At 44.8% G+C, this 26289-nt stretch overlaps 4 protein-coding genes across 4 annotated transcripts; 1 reads left to right on the top strand and 3 right to left on the bottom strand.

Annotated features, from left to right (window-relative positions):
• Positions 1-2243: 2243 nt before the first annotated feature.
• LOC123430763 lies at positions 2244-5367 on the bottom strand. Its single transcript, XM_045114602.1, has 3 exons — positions 3918-5367; positions 3410-3488; positions 2244-2603 (listed from the first exon to the last, which is right to left on the bottom strand). Exons 1-2 carry the CDS (start codon positions 5255-5257, stop codon positions 3425-3427), a joined length of 1404 nt encoding a protein of 467 aa, XP_044970537.1. The 5' UTR covers positions 5258-5367; the 3' UTR covers positions 2244-2603; positions 3410-3424.
• A 7300-nt stretch (positions 5368-12667) lies between these two features.
• LOC123427725 lies at positions 12668-14293 on the bottom strand. The gene is made up of 4 exons (XM_045111842.1): positions 14132-14293; positions 13881-14016; positions 13696-13768; positions 12668-13171 (listed from the first exon to the last, which is right to left on the bottom strand). Exons 1-4 carry the CDS (start codon positions 14169-14171, stop codon positions 12902-12904), a joined length of 519 nt encoding a protein of 172 aa, XP_044967777.1. The 5' UTR covers positions 14172-14293; the 3' UTR covers positions 12668-12901.
• A 2287-nt stretch (positions 14294-16580) lies between these two features.
• Positions 16581-17896, bottom strand: LOC123430762. Its single transcript, XM_045114601.1, has 4 exons — positions 17628-17896; positions 17416-17539; positions 17249-17321; positions 16581-17151 (listed from the first exon to the last, which is right to left on the bottom strand). The coding sequence occupies exons 1-4, from the start codon at positions 17665-17667 to the stop codon at positions 16879-16881; spliced, it is 510 nt and encodes a 169-aa protein (XP_044970536.1). The 5' UTR covers positions 17668-17896; the 3' UTR covers positions 16581-16878.
• A 2661-nt stretch (positions 17897-20557) lies between these two features.
• On the top strand, positions 20558-24416 carry LOC123428738 (serine/arginine repetitive matrix protein 2-like). The gene is made up of 5 exons (XM_045112901.1): positions 20558-20585; positions 20756-20859; positions 22453-22530; positions 22620-23404; positions 23456-24416. The coding sequence occupies exons 1-5, from the start codon at positions 20558-20560 to the stop codon at positions 24252-24254; spliced, it is 1794 nt and encodes a 597-aa protein (XP_044968836.1). The 3' UTR covers positions 24255-24416.
• The last annotated feature ends 1873 nt before the right edge of the window (positions 24417-26289 follow it).

The following is a 26289-nucleotide window of genomic DNA, read 5'->3' as shown; positions in this document are numbered from 1 at the left end:
ATTCATCATGAAATGAATTTTCGTATTTTATTATTTAGTATTGTGGATTTTGATATTTTAACTCTTAATTTGGTCAAAGTAAAAAAAGTTGACTTTTCAATAAACTAATACACCTTAGATTTTAAAACGGGGTGAGTATTAGGTTTGGTTAGTGGGGAAGATGGTTGAGTGTCTTTTCTTTTTTACTCATATAATGCGGTGTTTTGTTGGGCTTACCGGATATGATTTTGTGATTTGCTAATCAACTCATACTTATGTGGAAAAACTTTTCGTTTGATTGCATGTATTATATTGGTGTCATAGTATCACATGTACTGGGTGATTCATAGGATTAATATTATAGAAATCGCTTCCAAATCATAGCACCTGCTAATGTGGTTCTGCCGTAGAAACAGTAAAAGAAATACTGGTTGATTGTTTCCAAAACTTCAGGTTACTAGGTGGAGTACTTCTCTGCTTACACAAATCTTCTATGACCACAGTTGCAGAATCATTATGGATCTTTTCTGTTTACAAAAAACTGCATGTATATACTGGAGGAATGACAAAACTGCATGTTACACAAATCTTCTCTACTTACACAAAACTGCATGTACACACCAGCCCTGCCATGCCTATTGTTTACAAGTGCTAATTAATAGTAACAGATTGATTGTTTCCAAAAATACTGGAATCAATTTGTCAGTAACACCAATTTGTCAGTAATTAACAATGGAGTATTGATTGTTTCCACAATTTAACACTGGAGTATAATTCTATAATGAACCATTAGTTGTTTGCTGAACATTGGACCTTTATTTGTTTGCTGAACACTGAACACTGAACCTACCCCAATCTACTGAACCTTTAGGCCATGAACAGCTGAACACTAAACCTTTATTCTACTGGAACCACAATGACAACGTCAATACACTGCAAAAAAAAACTGAACCATTAATCCCAGTTCAGTAGTGAAACGTTGAACCTTAAGGCATTATTACTGAAAACTTGACAGTAAAATTCAGTGTAAATTTGATTAACTGAATTTAAGTGTAATCAACCAGTATAATTAATGTTTATTCTAATGTTACTGATCTTAAGTCAAAATTTAGTTAATTTTGACAATGTCCTGTTTTGTAATCAACCAAAACAGGATATAGTCTCATGTTTATTCTTTCAGTCAAAATTCATCATTGTCTTCACTTGAACACTAATTGGATCAGCAGAACTGTCTCCTGTTTTAATGAGATCTGCAGAGATTGGGAGCACGAAGGCAGGGGATCAGCAGCGTCACGAGCTTCACCGGCGAGCGTGCACGCGCTCGGCCGTTGGAGACACTTCGATGGCGGCGCCGCTGGTTTTTGGTCACCGGAAGAACTACGTGATGAGCTCCAGCGCAAGCTTTGCATAGCATGGTTCATCTTAGCTCACGCTCGGCCGTTGGAGACACTTCGATGACGGCGTCAAGCTCGTGCGCGGAAGTGGCGGCGCAATAGGAGGAGACGACCTCGATTGCGGAGTGGAACGAGCTCCTGTGCGAAAGCGGCGGCCAGAGGCAGGGGAGAAGCTGCAGGAGGCAGGAGGCTTGCAAGCCAGCGGCAGGAGCTCCACCGCCTAGAGCCTGTGCGGAGGCAGGATCTTCGCAGATTCTTCCATATTCTAATATTCTAAAGTATATCTTTGTACATCCTTATGTAGTACGTATAGAGCATTAGATATGCATGTTAATTGATAATAACATTTTAGTGCAATCACAATCTTTCTATGCATGTTAATTCTCAGTGTGTTTGTAATATTAGTTAAGACATACTCCCTCCGTTCTTAAATACTATAAGTCTTTTAAGATATTTCATTAGGAGTCTACATACGGAACAAAATGAATGAATCTACACTCTAAGGTATGTCTATATACATCCGTATGTAGTTCACTAATGAAACCTCTTTAAAGACTTATGAAGTATTTAGGAAAGGAGGGAGTACATTGTACTTGCATGATTACTGCTACCTTGGTTTTGAATTATAAAGATGTTTTGCATATTTCAACATGGACTACATGCAAATTAAAATGAGTGGACAAAAACACACTAAAACACATCTATATACATCCGATTTAGATAAAAACCTGGAACATCCTATAATTTGGAAGGAAGTAGTTTTTATAAACTGCCTTGCAAATGCGTACATTACTTGTATGAAATTCAATATGCAACTACTCATGGAAAATCTGGAGCTGTATCCGTAATCCATTTTTGCTCTTCAGGAGGTAAAACAGGATCACATAATCAGCAAAAAACTATTACAATTAAGAGTCATATATTTTGCAGTAAATATGCACCGAGCCATTTAGCAACCACATATATGAACTTAGCTTCCACGCTAATACCAGCTGGTTCCAGGATAGCAACTACCACCAACATAGCATAGAAATTCAACCGCAAGAACCTCAAAAGAATTAACAACCAACTTCAGCAACCAGCCTGTCCAGCGCAAGCTTTGCATGGCATGGTTCATCTTAGCGGAAGACAAAGTAAAATGTAAGTGACGAGTTCACAGACGTAGCTCAGCAGATCTGCAGACTTGGATTACTTCTGGACTTCTTTTTTCATTTTGGTAGCACTTCTGGCCTTATGGGGAGACAGAAAAATACAGTAAGGTGAGTGGGAACAATGACCTACCAATAACAGGAAACACAATCTGTAATGTCGATAATTAGGAAGGCAACAACAGTAAAGTAAGCTCAATTCATAACTTCATATACAGCAAGGAGTTGAAATGCTGAACAATATAGGTTGGTGTCCTAAAGATTGGTGCTCACTGAGTATAAATAGAGCACCAAGGACATTTTATCTGACATACTCACATACATGCAATAAAATTATCTTATTCAGTGAAAAAACTGATAAGAGGGATACACAATATGTGAATGAAATAAATATCCAATGCACATTCTAATTTGTGCAAGGGCCTATGGGGCTGGGAACTTGGAACAACGTTAACACAAAAAGGGAAGTGTTTCATCACCATAGCGCAAAGTATGTGTGATCATCATTCATCAGTGATAACCAAAGGTGCTGCAGCAAAACAATACAATTTCAAGAAACGGACGGTTAAAATGAATTGAAACCCAGTGTTGCACAAATATTTAGTTTACTTTATTCATGCATCAGTTGCATTATCTGAATCTTGAGAGTAGCTAGGCTCTCCATTCGTTTTGGACAAAAAAAGTCTCTTTTTAATTAATCATTGAAGTTTCTACGAATTATAATGTTAACTTTTCTTAGGGAGGGAGCTCCCTGAATGGGTCGACCCTGTATCCTCTCACGTACTGTTTTTTGTGGGTTTACGACTTGAACACAGGCAAAAATTTATGATAATTAAGCATTAAATTCAACAACATATAACTACAGCAACAAAAGAAATAGGATTGAACCTTCATGGTCATTCGTCACGCTGGCGATGGTTCCTCTGTTCCCTTACCTTCCTCAGCTCCACCACCACCAAGATTACCGCTGCAACAACATCAAGCGCAGTTGGATCACATAGTGAACCGTAGAGGTTGAAATTGACAGTAGAAAATCGGACAATAATGTAACTGCAGAGGCTATAAGCTGGAATTTTCTTCCAATAAACAGTGACGCTATAAGACACATGTTACATTTACAGCATACAGAACTGAAAATTGTACAACACTCGTACATTTCAGACCTAAGATTTTAGTATAATCCAGAATCCCGCATGTTCAGATCACCATATGATATTTTTCTAATTTAGTTTTTGAAAAACAAGGCAGGCCATAATACATAAGTAAACAAAGTGCTAATAGTCTGCAGTTTTAGGCCACCAGGACTTCAATGTAATCCAGATAACTTCAGACAAATTATTACCTACCAACAAGTGAGCAAAATGAAGACAGGGGGTAGTAAAAATAGCATACTTACGTCTGTAATATAAGTTTCATAGACCCCTCTAGAGATTCCTTGCACTTGTCCTCACTTTGGCATAGCTCCTCGTCCGATGGTGCAATCGAATCAGGTTCAGGCTCTCCGAAGAGCAAACGCATTGTGGTGAAATAGCAAGTGTCCTCATATTCTTCAAGTTGCCCTTGTTTTCCTTGAGCGCTTGCTCCTTGCTTCATCTGTCGAACCACACTCTTCATTTCCATGCGCAGGCCATCATATTTCTTTCTGTCAGCCCTTGTCCTCTGCCGGACTTCCAATTTCTCCCTTTTCTGGTCCTCAACCTGGCACACCAGCTTGGCTGTCTCCTGATTATCTTGCTTCTCCTGCATTTTTCTTTTATCTTGTTCCTCTAGCTTATACATCTGGTAAAGCTTCTTGATCAGATTCTCAACAGGGACCGTAATGTCTATGAAATCAAGATGTGCGCTGGTGTACAGCGGTTCTTCCTTGAACTTGGAAGAGACATGGAACTCCCGTTCGGTGAAGGTCAGGGCCACGGTTACAGACCAGCCGTGGAACAGAAAGAGGATATCACCAAGCTTGACACCAAGACCCTCCACATGAGACATGATGGAAATCCCCTCGCCGCGGGGCATCCTCTGGATCACGGCCACCTCCCTGAGAGGCGGACAGGAGCCCTCCTTGAAGATGCCTTCTTTGGGACGTAGCCACCTCTTGTAACTAGTGTCGATATGGTAGGATAGCGCACCAGGCTGCCCGCCCGGCTGCCCTGCCTGTTCCAGGCGAAATCCATCCGGTCCGATAACCAAGCGCGCGACCCGCAGGGCGCAGGTGTACCCCGGTCGCTCGGGAGGAAACATGTCGTACTTCTTCATCCGCCATGATACCCGCGCTTTCTCGGCGGACGCCTTCATCTTGAAGAGGAAGAAGGGGAACTTGGGGGCATTTCTGCTACGGTCGCGGGGGCGTATCCACTGGTCCAGCTCGGTGTCGTTCCTGTTTCGCTTGTCGAAGGAGGCCAGCAGCTGCTGGAGCAGGCAGGTGTGTATCTCCTCCTCGGTCTTGAGCCCCGTGCGGATGGCGGCGGAGAGGGTCTCCTCGGCGTCGAGCCCGCTCCGAACGGCGAGGTGGAGGATCTTCTGCGCCTCCTCGGCCTCAAGTCCGCACTGGACGGCGTTGTCGACGAGCTTCTTCACTTGCTCGGCCTCGAGCCCACTCCGGACGGCGACGTCGGCTTTGATTTTGAGCCAGCCCACCATGGCGAGGGATACGGCCTTCCCCCTCTCGACGGCGTCTAGGCCGCTCCGATAGGCGAAGGAGAGCGCCTTCTTCCCCTCCTCCGGTAGCCTGACACCCATGTCACTCAGCCTCCTCCCCCCTGCTCCGGCTCAGTCGCGACGGAGTTTCGCCGCCGTCAAAATTTGAGATCGAGATTAGGGTTCGTTGGGATCGCGTGATATGTGTCGCTCACGCCTATACACATATGCCCGTGCGTAAAGATTGACCGTCACACTCTGGGCCATCTGGTGGGGGCACTTATTGTACAAATTTGAAAATTTTCAAAAGAAATCTTGTAGAGTATAAGCAATGTTTACCGAAATTTCAAAATTTTAGTGGGGGCCTGGATACCCACTCAACACTATGTAGGTCCGCCCCTGCGATCACACATGGGTTTATGTGCACATTCATCGTTGAGCTGAATATGAAGCATGTGGAAAGTTTCCGAATCACTCGGTTATCGGGCAGAACAAGGGTGAGACCGAAGGCGCCTCCATCAGGTTATATGAAAATGACAAAAGTCCACATTTCAATCATCAATTAACCAGGTGGTTTAATTTCAACACCGAACTCTAAAATCGGTCGGATTCAACCCTCAACTTATCATAGGGTCCAGATTACAACCCTTGTCTCAATTTTGGGCTGGTCAAGTGGTTTTGACCTAGTCAAAGCTGACTGGGCAGCCCAGTCAGCATGCCAGGCATGCATCAATCCAACCCTATCCCCATCTCTCTCTCTCTCGTTCGTTCACTCCGCACCCAAGTCCATCCCGTCGCCGCCTCGGTCGCAAGAGCCGTCGCCGCCCGCGGCCACCAACTCCACCGCCGGTGACCAGAGACAGGCGGCGCTGCCACACTGTCGGCAGGTTCGCCCTCTCTTCCCTTATGGCAATGAAGATCACACATCACAATAAAAACCTTACAAGTAGTTCCTCCAACAATGGCGATGGAGACCGTGGCCAGGACATGATTGAATCACCTCCCTCACCGGAGTAACCGTTGCGGCACGACATTGTCTTAACCTCGAATACTGCATACAAATCGGGCAAATGGGGGGGGGAGGTGGATGCATCAGCAACAGTAGGTTGCCTAGGTTAGCAGCAACAACAGCTAGCCATCAGTGCCACCACCAACAGCTTATCGGCGAGGGCGACAGAAGCCACATCAGCTAGTTGACGGTGACCGCCGCAGTAGCAAGGCGATAGGGACTGCAACAGCTAGCCTAACGGGAAGAGAGGGAGGGAAGAGAGGGCAAACCTGCCGGCGGTGTGGCGGCGCCACCTGTCTCCGACCGTCGACGGTGGAGTTGGTTGCCGCGGGCAGCGGCGACGGGGTGGACTTGGGTGCGGGGTGTGGCTGTGAACGAACGAGAGAGAGAGATGGGGATAGGGTTGGATTGATGCGTGCGTAGCATGCTGATTGGGCTGCCCAGTCAGCTTTGACTAGGTCAAAACCGCTTGACCAGACCGAAACTGAGTCAAGGGTTGTAAGCTGGAACCTGTGATAAGTTGAGGGTTGAATCCGACCGGTTTTGGAGTTTCGGGTTGAAAATCAAACAATGTGGTTAGTTCAGGTTTGAAATGTGGACTTTTCTCTATGAAAATACATGTAGATGCGGCCACGGCAAGAAATTAGGTGAGGGTGCGGCGACGGCTTGTATGTGGCGATGGAGAAGGACATTACGTGGGAAGCTCCTCCTTGATAATTTACGGCATAAATAGTGTAACAACACTGGAAGCTATTGCTTGTCGAGAGACTTTATCTCTAAAAGAAGATCTTAGGCTCCAAAAAATTATGGTAGCCTGAGTTTTAAAACAGATGGTCGTGGACATGGAGAAAGGAGGTTAGGGAGCTCATGAAAACATCACGAGCGACATTTCTGATTGGTCCAACCCCATGATCCTTTTTATATCCCACATCATGTGGAATTTGAACAATAAAACTTGATAATACCCTTAAAAACATATGTCCGTGGGCTATTATCTTTTTTTAAAAATAAAAAATCGGTCTATTCACGTAACTGTGATTAACCTTGTTGTAGTAACAGTTAAAAGGTAATTGTGCTAAGGCTCGATAAAACAAGCGCACTAGTCATATGTGTATCGCGTGCTCATCCAATAAGAGGTATCGATTGATTGGATTTATGTGTGTGTTTTAACTTTGTAATCTTTACCACCTGCTCCCTCCGTTCCTAAATATAAGTCTTTTAAAAGTTTCTATTAAAAAACTACATACGGATATATATAGATATATATTAGAGTGTAGATTCAATCATTTTACTCCGTATGTAGTCCTCTAATGAAATATCTAAAAAGACTTATATTTAAGAACGGAGAGAGTAGTTTTTTCTCTTTCACGCTTCGTCTTGCCATATGCGTCACCGATCTGAGCTAGAACTGGCTGATGGGTGTCATTTGAAAAGCGGGTGATTGGATTTAAGATTAATTATCAAGTATGTACAGATCTGCGTTTTAACTCCCACAAAACATATTTGTGTATTAATGCCACAAAAATACATCACTTGTCTAATGTTTATTTTTATCTTTTAGATAGAAGTACCCGCCGCTTGTTTTCTGCGTAGGGTGGCTGCCTTTGTTTTCTTTCCTTCATTTATTACTATTAAAATATGGAGGCTGCTACTACTAAACATCCGCCACCTCAACGGTCGTTGAATGTATTGGTGCAGCCGTCCGATCTACGTCCCCGTATCCAATAGTTTCTGAAACACAGGTCGAGTTGCAGAAACAATAGCCGCGTTGCGAAAACAATGACCGCGCTTAAAAAAAATCCTGAAACAATGATTGCGTTGCAGATTTTTTTTACGTAACTCCTGAAACAATGGCTGAGTTGCAGAAACCACGACCCTATTGCAGAAATGTTGCAGGCCAGTTGCGGAGCTGCCCGACGGCGGAGGGCGACGGGCAGGCCGGCGGCGGAGGGCCGTGGGGCAGGACGACGGGGCGGGGCGGTGGCGCGGGGCGGCGGAGGGCGACGGGCAGGCCGGCGGCGGCGAGGTCGTCGGGGCCGCAGCAGGCCGACAACGGAGGGGCGACGGGGCCGCAGCAGGCCGGCGGCGGCGAGGTCGCCGGGGCCGCAGCAGGCCGACGGCGGAGGGGCGACGGGGCCGCAGCAGGCCGACGGCGGCCAGGTCGTCGGGGCCGAGGCGTAGGCGAAGGCACGGACTAGGCAGTTTTCTGAAACACCTGCCCAGTTTCTGAAACACCGATCCAGTTTCGAGATTCAACGGACGAGCGGGCGGCGGATAGATCGCGCGGATCGACCGGTGGAAGATAATCGTTTCCCTTAAAATATTCAAATAAATTTGATTTCATGTTTCCTTTTTGATCGGCCATGAATTTTATTAGCGTACTAAGGCCCTGTTTGGATACTCTAACCTGGTTAAAGGTGTTTGGATGGGAGGGTTAGATGGACAATAAATGCTCTTTCTCAATCATTTGGCTACTTTAGACCTCTTTTTTTTCCATAGACCCCACCTACTCTAACCCAAAAAAGCACCTCTTGGACGGGTTAGAGTTTTTGGGTGGGTTAGATGCATCTAACCAACTCTAACCCACCTGTTTGGATCTTTGAGGGTTAGATGACTCAAATCTAACCCACTCTAACTCTAACCCTAGGATCCAAACACGGTCTAAGGCTGGTCGTAATAAGCTTAGTACAATTTTGTGCTAGAGCTAGTACAAAATTGAGACAGTTATTTTGGGACAGATGGAGTAATAGTGTATGATAATATATCCGTAATGCATGGTATGATATGTTAATATAATAGGATAATTCATTTATTATCATGCATGACACATAGTAGCACAACATTTAATATGGTACAGTATCATGATATGATACCCAACCATCTCTTTCTTCATTTAATTTTATGTCGCCTCATCAAAATTACCTAATTGACATGCATGATACTACTTATGATACTCCCATTACGAGCAGTCTAAGAGCATCTCTAGCAGACCCCGTATAATGCCCCGACCCACAAAATAACCGCCAAAATACGGATCGGGGCGAAAAAAGCTGCCCGACCAGACCTGTCAAACGCGTACGACCGTTAGAATTTTTTGCGGGGCACGGCAAAATGCCCACCCCAATTTGCGAAAACGCAGGTTCTCCCCCTCGCCCTGTCGGTGCCCTGTATATGTCGAGAGCGGTTGGTGTGTGCGACATTTCAGCCCACGCTTTCCCCCACCCACCGTCGTCGGGCGCCGCCTTCGATTCCGGTCATACCAGCCGTCGGGCCGTCACACGCCCTAGATTGACCTCCACCACTCCCTTGTGCCTCGGTTGGCCGTAAGTTGCAGATCGGCTGTTGTTTTGTCGCGGCCATCGGATTTGGCTTTTTCGGCCACCAGCGGCTGCACCAAAGTCATGGATTGGTTGGGGAGCACCCTGCACAGCCCCGGCAAAGCGCCAGCGCCGAGTGCAGGTACTGGTTCATCCTCTAGTCGCCGTCATCGGTTTGCCGACAAGGACTCTTCCGGCCGTTGCCCGGGTACGATGGTCGCGCAACGGCTTGCCGGCTTGCCGATGCCGCTCGTACAGTGCGACGACTGCCTAGAGACAGCGCTGCGGGTCATATCTAGCACGCGGCAACATCTCGGATGGGTATTCTTCAAATGCAATAACGACGGGTTATGTTCTTCTTTCTGTTCGGCTTTGCCAATTATTTGATTAAATTTTGGGTTTTTATTGAGGTGTCCATGTGTGTAGGAAGGTGGATACTTATTTTGGTATTGGAAAGAAGAATACATCGATTTATTGATAGAAAGAAGCTTAATAGATGCTGATGCACTACTTAGTATAATTGAGGCTAACGATGCAACTGCATGTCCAATTAGAAAAGATATTAAAGGGGAAGCAACGTCTAATTCTGTAGAATTAAAGACGAAGAATGAAGAACATATGATCAAGAAACCCGAGATCAACAATGAATGCATGAAAAAGATGTTGATCCAACTAGTGGGAGCACTTATGAAAGTTTGATATGTTCTAAAATGCCTAATTGTGATTCTTGTTTTCTATGGTCTTGCTATTTACCAAAGATTTGGTGAAATATTATGTATCCAATGCCTTTGAAAAAAAAATAAAAAAAATAAATGTGTTTTCATGTTTGAAATTGGAAGGCAAATAACAGATTTACGGGCCGGCGTGGGCGGCTGTCGAACAGACCATGCAAAACGGACCCGTATAAAAAAATATTCTGGTCGGCCGCCATCCACGTCTGTCTGCAAAAGCGTTTTTCCGCGAATTGCAAACGACTTTTACGGATCGGCTTTATACGAGGTCTAGAAATGCTCTAAGTCACCTGGGCCGTGAATTTATTAACCCACCAAATATTTTATTATATCCTACTGAATCGATCATGAATCAATGTGAATATTTCTGCCTTAAGTCATGCCATGTCTCGGAATTCTTTTATAGCCCACCACCTATAACATAGAAAGGCTAATTAGCCTTTATTTCATTCCCCGTTTATAGCACACCACATAAAAAGAAGGTTAAAAAACTTTTAGATTCACCAAATGCACAACCGTGTGTACATGTTTTTTCTTAAACTCTTCTTATCTATAGTCTGACAGAAATTTTTCATCAGACGTGTCGTGCGATGTTGATTCTTATTTAATCGCATGGCTGGCGATTCCCTGACCCATCCCATTAACTGCACGTATTTATCCAGTCTGAGTAAACCTGCATGGCCGATCCACCCATGTAACCCCATCTCGCATCTCATGGGCGAGATCATCCCCGAGCTCGCTCACGACGACGACAACCTCCGCTGCCGCCCTGCTCCGCACCAACAACTCCATTGCAGCTACAACTGCTTCATGTTGTCGGCCCGTTGTCTCTTTCCGTCTCCTTCGTCGAACCTTGCTCTCACCACCGACCACATGACGTAATCACCATCGCCGCCCCTGTCCCCCGCCCGAACATGCTCGTCAATTCCTTCTTATCGGCTTGGCAAAGAAGCTGCACGCAGATCTCAGGCGTCGACCCCTGGTATCTACTCACATGAATTAGTGTTTGATTCACCTCATCTTTGATTTATGTTTATTCACTTTGTTTTAATTTGTGCTACTTTTGATGCAACACTTGCTTCGATGAATTTTGTTGAGAGTATTTACCATCAGGAAGCATGACCAACTTTGGTAGGAAGCACGACCATCATTCACAGTTTGGAAAGGAAGAACGACTACCATCGCAAAGGACGCACGTCGGTTACCAAATGGAAGCATGACTACCATCGCAAGCGAGACAAACATTGAAATGAAGCACGATGACTTTTGGCTCAATGGTGTTTGAACTGTTCCTAATGCCAAATTTTCTTTTAGAAGCAAATTTTGATTTCGTTGGAAGCAATAGTTCAGTTTGTTTTGAACCAATGCAGATGTTTCAAGTTCAAATACACGGCATAAGAACACATAATTAATCGAAGCCCGTGAAGGAAGCATCCAAGCACATGAAGGAAGCAAAATGAGAAGAGACGATGAGGACGAGCCACATTACGCGAGCAACCCATGACCATGGTGTTCATGTCATCGAAAACTTCTAGATTGGTAGATGTACCTGCACCGCTAAAACAAATGAACCTAAGCTTGTATGAAGTATTGAAGGAAATTTTTGATAAACAAATCGATGCAAATATGTATCGTGTAAGAAGCATGCGATAGAAACATATGATGTATTGTAATATCAGCAACTTGTAGGTATAGTACATTTGTAATAGTATGTGAGAAGCATAAAGCATGAACATACGAAGCATTTCTATTTTCCTATTGATATGGAATCAAAATTTATTTCCAGTTAAAATGGAACAAAGTTATGTTCAGCACCTAATCAAATTTTTTTGGAATCCATACGGAAGGAAATTTCTAATCAACATGGAATCCAGTCGGAAACAAATTTCGGTAACTGATAAGTAGCAACACAATATTTTAGATCGAAGCACATTTAATTTTGCGCTTGAGGCAATTATAAGGAATATTGGAAACAAGAAGGTTGTGTAAGGAAATATTATCGCTCGATGCAATTTCAGGAATGTTGGAAACATGAAGTGTTTTGTAAGGAAATAAAATGTGATTCATGAGGATAGAAATTGCATTCGGAAACTTTATGCCACAATCCTTCCATAATTAATATCCTCAAACTGCTCCATTGGTTTCCTAAATACCTAGGATTAGTGACCCCAAATTACGTGCTTCTACATCTGAACAAACTTGCTTCCAAATCAGTACTACATCCAACGGTTCACGAGGCTATGATCCAACGGCAGAACACTAGTCTGATTGGGAGGCTAGGAATAAGTAGTCTGATTCCTAGTGCTCAAAGAAAAGAATTAAGAGACTGAAAGAAAAGGAAGAGTTAAGAGAACACTCTCATCTCAAAAGGAAAAGAGTTAAGAGACTGAAAGAAAAGGAATATATCATCCATCAAAAGGAGAGCAATCTCAAAGCAGCAAAGCACCACCAGGAGTAGCAGGACCACGGCTTTATTCAGTTCAAGAATTTATCATGTCAAGCAGCGAATACTGTCTTTTTGAATCCAACCAGGATAGCAACACCAAGAAGCACAAACCGGAAGGCATTACAGAAAAAATACAAGTCCCACAGGGCATCACCTTTCACACGGCAAATCACATCACATTTACAACCCCAATGGTTGCCTGATGCATCTACAGTGCACAGCGCAATGCAACTGATGCTTCTTCTACTCGACGCCCTCGGCGGATCTCTGGATGAGCACGGCGGCCAGGGTGATGGCGGAGGCGTAGATGGCATTGGGCACCTTGTGCACTACCTTGCCGACGCCGGGGACGCCCTCGGTTGCCCTTTTGGTCGCCAGCGCCAGCGCAGGGGCGGCGACCAGCGTGATGATCAGCTTGAGGCTGATCGCACAGAGTGACTCGGCGGTCAGCTTCCGGATGAACTCCGCAAACTCCTCACGGTCCAGGAGACCGTTCATGTCAATGTCAAACTCCTGCGTGTTCGAGATATCCATCGAAGTTAACTAGTTTGTCTCTAAAATAAATCAAAGCTGTAACTTATCCACCAACAAGTGCACATTTCGTCGACAGAAAAGAAAGATACTTAGAGGTATCAAGGTGACTAGTTCACAGTTATAAACAATACTAACTGCCTACAAATGTACTCTATATGACAGATCATAGACTACATCACGTAAAACAATGGAAAATTCCGCGGGCAAGAAAATGGTGTTCAGAGCTATCTGGGTGATGAGTTCAGTGTCCAGAGTTGTGAACAATACTAGCTGTAGCATAAAGGGGAAATCATAGACAACAGAGTGCACATGAATAGCTAATTCATCTGATACTAAGAGTATTCTTGACATGTTCAGGGTACGAAAAGCAGAACCCGAGATTACCTTGCTTCTTCACACAAGTACAAGTAGTAGAAATTAGAATACACAGGTGAAGAACACGATATCGAGTCGACCAAATAAGTGACAAAAACTGAATAAAGGGAAGGAAAGATTGCGATTACATTCATGAGAGCCTTGAGCCTCTCCTTGGACGGGGGGTCGTAGTGCGGCCCCGGCAAGTACTTGTTGATGTCGCTGCAGAAAACAAAAGCAAGAACCAATCAGGAACATCCAATCCACCAAGAATCCGCAGGAACATGGAGAGGGGGGAGGCTGAGAGGAACGGGTTCGGGGTCCGCTGCTGTACTTGTAGACGCAGAGGACGGCGATGTAGACCTCCTCGAACTGGAGGGCCTCCTTCTCGCGCCTCTGCGTGTCCTCTGTGAGCCGGTCGAACACCTTGTCGGTGATCTTCCGCACCTGCCTCTCCTTCCAGTGCCGCCCTGCACCAATTCGATTCGTACTTCACTTCCAAGGAACGAATTCAGCGTCGTCGTCCCCGGTGTGGATCCGGCGTCGAGAAGAAGGGGCGGTCGGATTGAAAACGATGGTGGGTACCTTGGAGCTTCTCTTGCAGAGACGCCCAGACCTGCCCCATGGCGTCGGGCGTCGGCGGAGGCTGGAGAGATGAGATGATGGGTGGGGGGCTCGGAAAGGGGGGAAGAAGAGAGCAGAGAAGTATCTCAGTCCTCCGGTTGGTCTGTGATTCTGGTTTTGGCTTTGGCTAATCTAATCTAATCTAATCTCGTGGACGCTTTCTGTCAATAGATCTCCCTCACACCTTTTCGTGACCATGCTACGGGCACACGCAAGTTTTACGCAGCACATGCTCCACTTGGAGACGCTGTTTGGTTCCCAGCCTAAGGTCGCCACTCATAAAGAGTATGAGTATTATGTGCATATTCTAACTTTGCGTATAATATTTTGCGTTCTTGTTGCATAGTCTCGTTCTCCACAGATACAAGTATTTAGGTACATGGAAAGTATGAATAAAAATAAAAAACATTATAATACCAGTTAGCTCATCTCTGTTGTTGTCTTATAGGTATTACCCACAAAAGATGAATTTTTTATAAGAATTTGGAGATACCTACTTTATACCAATACCTTATTCTTGTACTTACTTTTGACATTTCTTGACTCGTATTTTTGAATTTTGAACATAAAGGGATGACACTTATATGTGGTCGCGTAAAGAAATATCCCTCTCATCTATGCACACTACAAGTGGTACTTTAACATAACTTAATTTTGACATACAAAAAGGAATAGACTAGCTGTTAGTACCTAACACTCCAAAAATGCCATGTTGGCCCAACCCTCCATCTCACTTCCATTTTTGGAAAAGAAAGAGATACGCATCCAAAATCTGGCCATCTCCTAAGTTGGTTGTGCCACTCTAGGTGGGGAATGGCGGAGGCGGGTCGGGTTAGGTGGTTCAGGCGCTGACACATGAGAGTGAGTGGAAGTGGTGTCACTAGGGATCATGATACCCACTAGGACTTCTATCTAATTGGTGCCCATAAGATCCATGTTGACCTTCCTCTCGTGAGGCACCTAATATTTGAGGTTGCCACCCTCGTCGTCGTGTGAGTGGAGGTGGAGGCATGGAGGAGCCGAGAGAGACTGGGGTGGTGGTGTGCCAAAGTTGCAGAGCTGATGAAGTGAGCACATGAAAGACGAGGAGTCGAAAACAAGATAACATAAGCGAGGTGTATTGATATTTTCGTGTGGTCAGAAGTAACCACATACATGATCACCTCCCAAGAAACTTGCTCGCTTGCAAACATATAATTAGAAACAAGTGGACACCGCTTCATAGAAGTAAAGCGGATAAAAAGTCCACCGTGTCTTAGAACAGAATCCACATGGTGCAAATTTATTTTACGTTTTTAAAATTTAATGTGCTCCTAGACGACTGATCAATTGTGCCAACAATGCTAATGGATACATTCAAACCTTTTAGTTCATCCCCCGTTAGTAAAACCAGCTGACACAATTCTTTAGAATGGATCAGGATGCAGGATATACCCACCTTTTAAATTAGGATGAAGGGGATGTTATCTTAAATGAGCTTATCCATAATACAGATTGGTTGTGATTTTCCTTCTCTTTCCCTTGCCTAGTTGCTTTGACAAGATGATAACCAATTTTCCCCATCTCTTCTTTAGCCTTCTAATATGGATTTGGATCCTCTTTAGCAGCTTTCCAGTCAGTAGGTATGGCTATAGAATAAGAGAATCAATCAAACTTTATGGGATATTATTTTTATATCACTTCCACTCATTCTATTGTTATGAAAAAGACAACATGAAGGCGAGGTAGAATGATGTTAAGGAATGAAGTTGGCAATGCCCATTGCGTGAAGGTTCGTTTGAATCCTTGTATAATTTGTTAAATGGTTAAACAAAATTGATGATCCACATAATCAATGGTTAATGAATTTAATGATTGCGATTATGTGGAAGCGCGCAAATAAGAGTTATGTTGTGGATAGTCTAAGTGTAAGTATGCTACAATTGTTTGCAAAGCACTCTGTCTAAGCTGCCATCACAATAATATGAACCTTCATACTTTGTAATGTCATATCATGTAGACATAAATAGTTGATCCCATGATTATATTTCTCTCAAAATGCACACATTCCACCTCACATGTCATCTAAGCATCCACATCATCATGTACTTGTACTTCTTCAATATATATTTTGGAGAGCAATATTTTTTTTAATTCATATTTTTCTTTCTTACACATGCAAGGCCTGCATATAATCATTTTATTTTTTATTTTTAGAAACAAATCATTCTTCCAAAGAGCGAAGGTCATGATGCAATATATTAACTAGTTACTCTCTTCGTTTCTTTTTACTCTACATATAAGATTTGTTTGAAGTAAAGTTTGACCAAGTTTGACCAATTTTATGGGAACAAATATTAACATTCACAATAAGAAATCAATATCATTAGATGTATTGTGAAATTAATTTTCATATTTTATTACTTTAGTATAACAAATGATGGTATATTTCCATGTAAATTTGATCAAACTTTACTAAGTTGGACTTGAAACAAATCTTACATCCAGAGTAAAAAAGAAACAGAGAGAGTATTAAGTAGAGTACTACAGTAATATGCACCAGCCCTTCAAATGGAGGGACACTGAAATTCTACAAATTAAGTTGTGGAGCCGCCGAGAAATAATAACCATATTAAGATTGAATACCATTACGTACAGCCATTTACCACTTTGTTTGGCTACAAATTTTCGCACCGAGGTGCCGGCAGCGCGACCATCGGTTCAGGTGTTCACTGTTTGCCTGCCCGGATGTCCTGCAGGAGCATCAACCCGGCGGAGAAGACGACGAAGAGCAGCGGCGTGGGCACCCTGTCCACCGCGTCCCTCATCCTCGGCACCTGCCTGCCGGCGTTCTTGGCCGTGACGGCGAGCAGCGGCGCCGCCAGGACGGCCACCGCGGCCTTGTTGGCGAGGACGAGGCGGAGGTCCATCCTCACCCACTCCATGATCAGCTCCCGGAACTCCTGCTGCGTAATCCCCTTCGTCTCCTTGGCGCCGTAGCACTGCAGTCGCTCAAACCAAATTATATCTCCATAGCGGGAGCAGAACGCCATGCATGGATACAGAGATTTCAGAAATACGAAGAGAGCAGACAGCGACCTCGGCTTTTTCCTTGACGACCTGCATGCATGGAGGGTCCTTGTGAGGTCCCACCAGTTGCCTGTTGATCGAGCTGGATGAGACGTCCAAGGAGACGGATCATCAGATCAGAGTTAACTAGGAAAACGCGCAGATGATGAGGCGAAAGAGATCGATATCCTTCTCACTTGTAAACCATGAGGGTGGCGACGTGGAGATTCTTAACCTCCAGGAGCTTGGCGTTCTTCTCGGCGTTCAGGACGGCCAATTCGTCGAACACCTTCTCACATATTCTTGCAACATCCAGCTTGCCTACGACCAACCAACCGGCCGTTACATCCCTGTGTCCCTCGAAGCCTGCACCGCGTGAATGGATCAAGAAATTTACAAGATTAGTTACCTTGAGCTCTGTCCCACAGGCGGCCGAAGAAGCGCGCCATGGATGCTCCTCCTTCTCTGTCTCTAGCCGCGACAGAGGGGAAAGAAGGACACGTACTACAAGTATATAAGAGAAGAGATTAGGAGGCTATGGCAGGCAGCATATTTGTGCTGCTGCTGATTGGGCTGTCGATCGGCAGTGGCTTGCAGGGAAGGTCAGAATCGGCTAGCAGACCAGGGTGCGTGTCGGTGACTGACTGAGCATTTGCGGGCCGGCAGTCCTTGCCTTGCCTTGCTCCTCCGGCAACATTGAAAATTCTCGATTCCTACCTTTTCCTCACGTGAACACCAGATCCAAGCACCAACGCTCGCCTTAAAGAAATCCTAATGAAGTTTCTCTTTTTTGAGCAAAAAGTAATAGTGACCCTAATCAACATTTGACCGTTCCCGTGGAAGAATCACGTTCAGACAGTAGGTTATTTACCTTTATTTTCTTTCTTTCAAACGTTAGATTAACTAGAAAAGACCCTGCGCATTGCAACAAGAGGAAACAACACGACACACACCTAACACAATAAGCACAACTCAAGACCCAAATAGACTCATATCCTTTATTTTAACATGGCATCCCATCTATGTTGCGGCCCGCTTTCTCGGCATGAGATGAACATCAACTTTCCTTTTTCTCCATGATATTTTGCCGATGCATGCATGCATGTGTGGTTATTGATGGTTTACTTTGTCTTCAATTTGATTTTGGTGACGTGTTCATTTGCAACACAGATCGGCTTTGGTATGAAGAAAGATGAATTATGCGTTATTGATTAAATTTACATTATAAATAGAATTAAAAAAATGTTAAACAAATAAAATAACATCATAGTCAGATTGTACACATCACTATTGATTAAAATTACATCATAAATATAATTTAAAAAATATTAAATAGATAAAATATCATTATATTCAGATTATACACATTTTTCAAATCAAATTTCATACATAGAAATTTAAAATTAAAGCTACGGTTTAAAAGGTATGATTTTTATAAAAGCACTTATCACTTATAGTTGAACTACGAGTTAATCGATAGGAATGGAAGGGGTTCTCTAAAAAAGACAAAAAACTATTCTTTTTTTACTTAAATTCTGGACTGCAGGTTTATTTCATGAAAGCCTTGGGGCGATTTTATAAAAAATACAAAAGATTCATTTTTGATACTTAAGTCCAGACTATGGGTTGATTTCAAGAAAACACGGAAGTTTTTTTTATAAAAAAGCAACAAACGGCCAAGAGTGGCATCGCTTTATTATTACTAGCAAAAGAAACCGTGCATTGCATCATAAAGAAAAAAAATAACAGATGCCCCTAACGAATAACCGTGACTCAAGATCCCAACAGGTCCATGTCATTTATTCGAACACGACATCCAATTTGCGTTGCCGTTTATCCTCCGTCCACCCTTGCTGATGGTGATCTCAGTGTTTACACAATCACAACGTGTTTGAACGTGTTCAATCCTAAGGCGTCTCTCTTGAATGTGGTTAATCCAAAGACGTCTTTCTCTCCGTATAAGATGATTTCTTCATGCATAGTTACAGATGATTTCTTCCGTATCCAAACTAATTTTACTAAGTTGTTCATTTTCAATCCGAATCTACACTAATACAAAAGAGAGGTGGATCGTACAATATTGATTAAGGCAACACCCTGAATAATATATTTTTTAAATGGTTGACAGGTAAATAACATCATATTCAGATTCTATAATATTTTAACAAATTCCATATATAATATGTTAAAATCAAATTTACGGTTTAAAAATATGGCTATTCAAAAAAAAGATAACATATACTGCGGGTTAATTAAACCAAATGTCAGGATGTTTTTCCCAAACAGCGAACAATTTTTCTGGAGTCACTTAAAGCCAGACTACGGGTTGATTTGAGGAAACTGCAGAGGGTTTTTCGAAACAGTGAAACATTATCTCTAAAATTACTTAAACCATGATTGCGGGTTGATTTTAAAAGGAGCGGTGATTTTCTGTAAGGAAAAACGCAACGTTGAACGGGAAAAACCATTCCGTACTTTATTAGTATGTATGTATAGGTAGAGATTATCAGTTATTTTGGATTTTTTTTAGTTAAAATTACCACACACTCTTCATTTATAAAAAATGTCTATAATCTGAGAATTAATAATTATGACACAAACAAAGATGGTCTTATCCTACAAAAGTGTAATTCAAGATTTCAGAGGTCTTCTATTTTAACACGGCTTGCATGTAGATTTAATACGTACAAAGAAACAGACAAGTGACCTTCCATTTCATCTGCAATCCTGATTTTATTGACGTGTTCATCCCCAATCTGGATTAGTACCGGTATGAAAGAAAGACGAATAATGACTTATTTATTAATATTGCACCCTAGATATTATTTTTATTAAATGTTTAACAAGTAAAACAACATCATATTCAAATTCTAAATATTGTTCTAATCAAATTCCATGTATAATATGTCAATTTGGAGTTACGGTTTAGAAGATATGAGTATTTTAACAAAATATTTAATATATACTGCAGGTTTAATGTTAGAAACATCAGGAGCTTTTTATAAAATATCATAACGGACCAAGAATACATATTTCCTTTATTAGTAGGTATAGATTATCAGTTATTTTGGATTTTTTTTAGACAAACCAGTTCTTTTTTATGGTTACCAGTCTTTTTTCCCAGCAGAATGGTAATGGCATTCGGTATACTTGGGCCGCTTGGAAACGGGCTACCCTACTACCACTACTTTCCGGCCCATGAAGGCACGTAACTCTCCAGCGTGTTCTCGCGTTATACAACACCCTCGTCAGTCGTCCCCCACAGGAGCCTTGGAATTCTGGAACCGCCTGCTCTTACCACCGAAGAACTGCTAAATTCGCTCGATACCGTCGAAGAAGATGGAGCAAGCGACGTCGGTCTCGTCGTGTTCCCGTGACCCTGGTCCGTTCCTGCTCTCTGTCTCCGTTTTGGTAGGAGATAGAGAAAGTTTCGATCCATCCGACGCAGTTCCATTGGGCGCAGACTTGGGTGTTCATGCATGCATGAATGAACCATTCACGATCTGTGTTCTTACTTTTCATGTGACGTTACTGAAGCGCGGGCGCCGGAAGAGGCGGGGATGGAGCAGGTTCTGGCGGATCTGCAGGCGCTGAAGGGGCTCTACGGCCTGCTTCACAGGGGGCCCCAGCCAAATGAAAATGTAAGATTGCTTCAACATCAATCACTACGTTACTGCCCAAACTAATGTTTCCTTCAAGCCTTCTTCGACTGTGTTTGTCGATGCGTGCATTTGATTTTTGGATCATCTAGCTCTCAGTTGATTTGGGACTTTCTTAACGCTCGATCGAACACAATATTGCTTTTGAGTTTCATTTCAATATAGCAAATGCTGTGTTTTCCCCACTGGATTAACAAAGTAGTATTACTTACAACAGGCTTAATGTTTTCTTAGATTTATATGAACAAAGCTGTAACGTACACTGGGAAATAGGATATTCTCGGTCCACTGAGATGACATTATATTGCTTTGCAACAAATTATTACAACAATATGAACATTTTTTCTCAATCTGCTTGAATAGATTGTGAATTACCGCCCTCAGATTTGTTTTCTTAAAAAAGGGCGCTTTATTACTTGAAAAGTTTAAGCAACTTTGATTTGTTTGGCTATCGTTAGGAAGAACAAGAACGTAAGACAATGGAAAACAATGATTCCATTCCAAATTAGTGCATTAATAGGTACTTTTGCATGAGAAAAAAAATTCCACGTGAAAGGCGGGTCATGAACTACTGCATTTGTTGAGAGGTTTGATATTCCTAAGATAAAACTGTTACCAAATTGCACACTGTGAGGTTTACCGTTGTCGTGTGCTAGTTTCATGTGTAGAAATAAGCAACTATCCAATTGCATATTGGTAAAGAAGTTGAACATGATTTTAGAATGCATGGCATTCAATTTTCAAAAAGTAAAAAAAAGTATTTGATATCCTTGGATTAGAAATAAGAATTTCTCGCACAACTTAGAAACATATACTCTCAAGAAATGAATGACAGTGTTTTTTTATTTTTTATACAGTCTGTTCTCATTTGGAGTTTCGTGCCACTTTTTTTTAGTTGTGTCGATGTTTGCCTTGTTTTCGAGTATTACGTAATGTTTCATTGGGTTGTTTGCTTGTTTTACAGTGTATCATAATGTTACATTGTTGAAGAGTGAAATTTTTTCCGCCTCTATCAAATTCTCCGTATCTTCTGCCGGATTTTCCGTATTTTCCGGTCGAGTTTGTGTAGGTTGATATTACCTGGCAGCATTGTTTGGGATGGAGGCACGGCCTTTGTCACCCCTAGGAGTCATCCATCGGGAAACTATTTCCAAATGGGGTAATAGAACTTGGAATAGCCAATCTCCTCCTTTTAAAGTTGAGATGAATTGATCTCGGTCGATGGATCGAAAACACTTCCCATGTCAAATTCTAGAAACCAGCTAGAGGTTCCCCACTCTTCTTTATCGCGAGGGCAGAGCGCCCGAGCCACATCCTCGACCAAGCTGAAGTTTTGTCATATTTTGATCAAGTTCCATGGGATGTCCCCTTATTTTAGAGAACATCGCAATGTTTCGTCGTATATTAAAAAAATAGTTGCATCAAATACCCACCACACCGAACAGTAGATGAAAGGTAGATAATCATTTCTTGAGATTGTAACATGATAATTGCCAATATATAGATAACTTCACACATATTATTTTCGTTAACATTTTCAGTTGCAACTCTAATTGAAACTCAACATTGTTGCAGTTAAACGAGGCATCAAGAGCTCTTTTGATGAAGATGCTAGACAACGCCACTCAGCAGGCTCTCCTAAGACAGGCAAAGGTAATACATGTGCACCAGTTGTGAATTACGTACTGTCTTCTTGGGCAAATGCTGATAAGCAGAGCGATCGTTCGTCTGTCCGCTTGCAGTTGCTGTCAGGCCCCCTGATGTCTTCTGCTCTGGAGAGGAAGCTCTCAATCCAACCAGGCCGCCGGGCAGGCGGCGACGCCGAGCATCGCCTGAAGCCGATCGCGTCGCCCAGGCCCAGCCTCTGCGCCAGCGAGATGTCCAGGAGGTTGAAGCCGCAGAGCTCGGTGAGAAGCCGAGACGCCTGCCGCGTGTACGAGGACGACGACCGTCGCCGCCGCGAGAGGGACGGCCGTCTCCTTGCTCGCGTCGACTCTGTCCGCTCGTCAAGAACCGCGATGCCGCCGCTCCATCCGAGCACTCCGGAGCAGCGCCTTTCCCGCCTCGCCTCCAACCGTTCGTCCAGGGTCGCCGAGCCACGGCGCGTCGTGGCGAGCGGTCGCGCTCCTCGCGCCGACCGTAGTGACAGGCATAGCCGGCTGCGCGGGAGCTCTGGACGTGGTGATCGTTCGTCGTCGTCGTCGTCGCCAGAGTCAGAGCGCAGCAGCAGGCGCCGCTCCGTGTCCCGCGCGCCGTCGTCGCATGGTCGCGCCACGGTCAGAGGGGCGGAGGCGTATGGCTCCTCGACGCGCCGTTACAACAGGAGGCTGGACTCTGGGTTATCCATGGGCGGGAGGTCACGCCGCGGCTCCGAGCGGGCCGGACGCGGCGCGGCCACGCCGAGGCGCTCGTCGTCGAGCGGTGGTGAGGCGGTCACGATAAGCAGCCGCATCAGGCCGAACCGAGAACTCACGGAGCGCCGCGTACGCGGGTCTGAAGAAACCGAAGAACGGAGCCTTCGGCGGCGGCAGAGGAAGGAAGGTGCCGTCGGCGGCAGCACTAGCATGGGCTGGTCAAGCCGCCGGCCGCGGCGAGCGCTTGACCGGATCGACTCCGGCAGCACGTACAGCAGCGGTAGCAGCAGCCCGTCAGCTGCTGCTAGCCCGTCTCCCTCCACCAGCCCCACGGCGCCACCGTCAACATCGGCCCCTTCAGCTTCCTCCTGCTCCTCGTCGGTGTCAGTGCCACGGCGAGGCAGTGCGCCACCGGAGTACGAATTCAAGGAGGCGTCGAGCGCGTCAAGAAGCCGTCGGCGCCGGGAACGACAGGAGAGAAGGGAAGGGCGGCTGCGGAGGTTCAAGGAGAAGCTCGCGCTGGTGTTCCACCACCGCCACGACCATCACCACCACCACCACATCGGTGGCGGGCGCTCCGGCAGCCCCGTGCCCAGGCGCGACCGCCGCAGCAACAACAGCAAGTCGCCGTGGAGCTACCTCGGCGGGATGTTCCACCGCAGCACTGGCCACGACGCAAAGAAAAACCACGACCCAAAGAAAAACCACGACGCAAAGGCAAACCACGACCCGAAGAAAAACCACGACGCAAAGAAAAAGACCACGAGCCGGACGGTGGTGCCGGTGCCGGTGCCGGCGAAGAGGCGCGGCGGGGGGCAAACGCAGTCGCTGTTCGACGCGCTGGTGAAGCACAAGTTGGGAGCGCGGAAGGCACCGGCGCGAGCTCCGATGGCGCGCGCGGGTACCCTGAGCAGGATGCAGGTGAACAAGATGCACTGGTGGCAACGGCTGAGGCAACAGCGCGGCCGGGCAGAGGGTAACGGCAGGCCACGTCGTCGTTTAGCACAAGGGAAAGCACTGTAGTTTTATGCGCCCAACTGTGCAAGCATTCTCGTGCAACATACTGTAGTATGTACAGTACGTTCAATTTGTGTTCATTTTTTTTTTTGCTTGGTTATTGATAGATATGTGACCTGCTGTGCTGTTTGTTTTGGCAATTAATTTGCCATTACATCGACCGTAGAAGATAAGGGTGTTTGTTTCCACGGATTTTTTTTTGGTGCAGTGACTAAAAAAAGTCTGTTTTAGAGTCTGTTTGGGACTGGTCTGCTCCTTAAAATTCAGCTCTGTTCCAGAAAAGATAAGCCAAACGGGGTAGCTTCACGATATGCTGCTCCGCAAAAAAATTAAAATCTGGGATGCAGCTTCAAAGTTTTTATGAAGCTCCTGAGAGGGTGCTCCATAAACTCTAGAAGCTAGAGTTGGGGGGAAATTACCCACCACTGCCACCAGTAAGTGGATACCCCTTCATTTCTTTTCCCTCAACCAATCAAATAGATTCTTTCCACCAAATTTTCTATTCTTGAAGCTCGAGCTAGATGGAAGCCAAACATTCTCTCAATAGTGCTATAGCTTCTCTATGAAACTGCTTCAAAGTGAATTTGATAAAGTGAAGTTGTATTTGGTGAATTGAAGCAGTCCCAAAGAGGCCCTTAGTCCCATGTGAAACAAACATGAGGAACTTTTAGGGACTAAAAGGTGGTATTTGGGACTAAAGGAAGAAGTCCCTATAGGAAAGTCTTTTTGGAACTTTTTTGTCACTTTTTCCAACAATGTCCCTACTTTTAGCATGTCATTTAATAACTTCTAGTACATTATTAGGGGTAACATGATCTTTTTGCATGTCATTTAATGACCTCTAGTCCCTGTTTAGTCCATGAAAAACAAACGGATAGGGTCTAGAGACTTTTTACTTGGGACTAAAAAAAGTCATCGGACTTCTGGAACAAACAGGGCCTAAATTTGGGGGACTTCAACCTCCTAAGAGCAACTCTAGCAGACCCCGCATCAGTCCGACCCGCAATACATGTTTGCAGTTCGCGGAAAAACACCTTTGCGGGCCGCCGCGCACGGCCACAGATGCAGACTCCGCATAACGGATCCGTAAAAAACATATTCGCGGAATATGCTTTTTCAGACCCTGCGTGGGTTGAAATGTCTCTCCCACCAACCGCTTCCGCTTATATGCAGGGCACCGCAGCGGCGAGTGGGAAACCCGCGAATACGCGGGTTGGGGCCGAGATTTTGTCGCGCCCCGCAAAAATATATGCGGGCCGGGGCGGGATGCAGGGTCTGATCGGGCATGTTTTTCCGCCCCGACCCGCATTTTGGCGATTATTTTCCGGGTCGGGGTAGGATGCGTGGTTTGTTAGAGTTGCTCTAAGAGAAACCCGATAGTATCCCTAGCGCGATGCCCCCGGTGAGCCGCATGACAAAGCCCGAGCGAGGGATGATGGCTGCGGCGAGACTAGCCTCCGTCGCATCTCTAGGGTGTGGTCGTGGCAGAGACCCACACGGGTGCCTCGATCTGTCCACATGTGTCCGATCCTCATCATGTCGACGAGAAGATCTAGCGGGGGTGGCTCGGCCCGATGACACGTCTTGGTGCTCCTTCGGCCGCAATCATCGTCCTTCCTAGCCACGCCTTGGTGGCGGCGGCGGCTGGTGCTTCAACTTCAGAGTGTGATGGGGTATGGTAGCAGTCCTCATCCATGTTGATGGTGGTCTTATCCGCCTATGAAGGTGTCGCGACGTTGGTTTTGCTTTGGTCGGGTTTGGCCTATCGGTTCTGCTGGCAACGACGAATGGTGAAAATTGAGCCGACTATGGTCTTGGTGGAAGATGACGTCACCTATGTGTCGTTACCCTCTTGAAGGCATCTTCGTTGGAGTTTTGGTCTACTCATTCGGGCTAATCCGGTGGAAAACCTAAGATTTGTGTCTTCCAAATTGAACGAGGGCGATGCTTGGCATCATTGTCCCTCTCGGGGCGTCGTTTTGGAGCAACCACTGAAGGGTCGGGAGGTGGAGTGGCGACTTATCTATCGCATCAATGATGA

Source organism: Hordeum vulgare, chromosome 2H (genome assembly GCF_904849725.1).
Source record: "Hordeum vulgare subsp. vulgare chromosome 2H, MorexV3_pseudomolecules_assembly, whole genome shotgun sequence".
NCBI lineage: Eukaryota > Viridiplantae > Streptophyta > Magnoliopsida > Poales > Poaceae > Hordeum > Hordeum vulgare.
This window is presented reverse-complemented; position numbering and strand designations above follow the sequence as displayed.

Excerpts from the sequence above, each read along its gene's own strand:
- LOC123430763 (XM_045114602.1), bottom strand. The coding sequence starts at position 5,257 with ATGGGTGTCAGGCTACCGGAGGAGGGGAAGAAGGCGCTCTCCTTCGCC. Across the intron at positions 3,489-3,917 it reads ATGAAACTTATATTACAGAC|CGGTAATCTTGGTGGTGGTG; the intron begins GTAAGTATGCTA and ends ATGTTGTTGCAG.
- LOC123428738 (XM_045112901.1), top strand. The coding sequence starts at position 20,558 with ATGGAGCAAGCGACGTCGGTCTCGTCGT. Across the intron at positions 20,586-20,755 it reads AGCGACGTCGGTCTCGTCGT|CGCGGGCGCCGGAAGAGGCG; the intron begins GTTCCCGTGACC and ends ACGTTACTGAAG. Across the intron at positions 22,531-22,619 it reads CTCTCCTAAGACAGGCAAAG|TTGCTGTCAGGCCCCCTGAT; the intron begins GTAATACATGTG and ends GTCCGCTTGCAG.
- LOC123430762 (XM_045114601.1), bottom strand. The coding sequence starts at position 17,667 with ATGGCGCGCTTCTTCGGCCGCCTGTGGGACAGAGCTCAAG. Across the intron at positions 17,540-17,627 it reads CCTGTGGGACAGAGCTCAAG|GCAAGCTGGATGTTGCAAGA; the intron begins GTAACTAATCTT and ends GGTTGGTCGTAG. Across the intron at positions 17,152-17,248 it reads TCGTCAAGGAAAAAGCCGAG|TGCTACGGCGCCAAGGAGAC; the intron begins GTCGCTGTCTGC and ends GAGCGACTGCAG.
- LOC123427725 (XM_045111842.1), bottom strand. The coding sequence starts at position 14,171 with ATGGGGCAGGTCTGGGCGTCTCTGCAAGAGAAGCTCCAAG. Across the intron at positions 14,017-14,131 it reads TCTGCAAGAGAAGCTCCAAG|GGCGGCACTGGAAGGAGAGG; the intron begins GTACCCACCATC and ends GAATTGGTGCAG. Across the intron at positions 13,172-13,695 it reads GGCTCAAGGCTCTCATGAAT|GAGTTTGACATTGACATGAA; the intron begins GTAATCGCAATC and ends TCGAACACGCAG.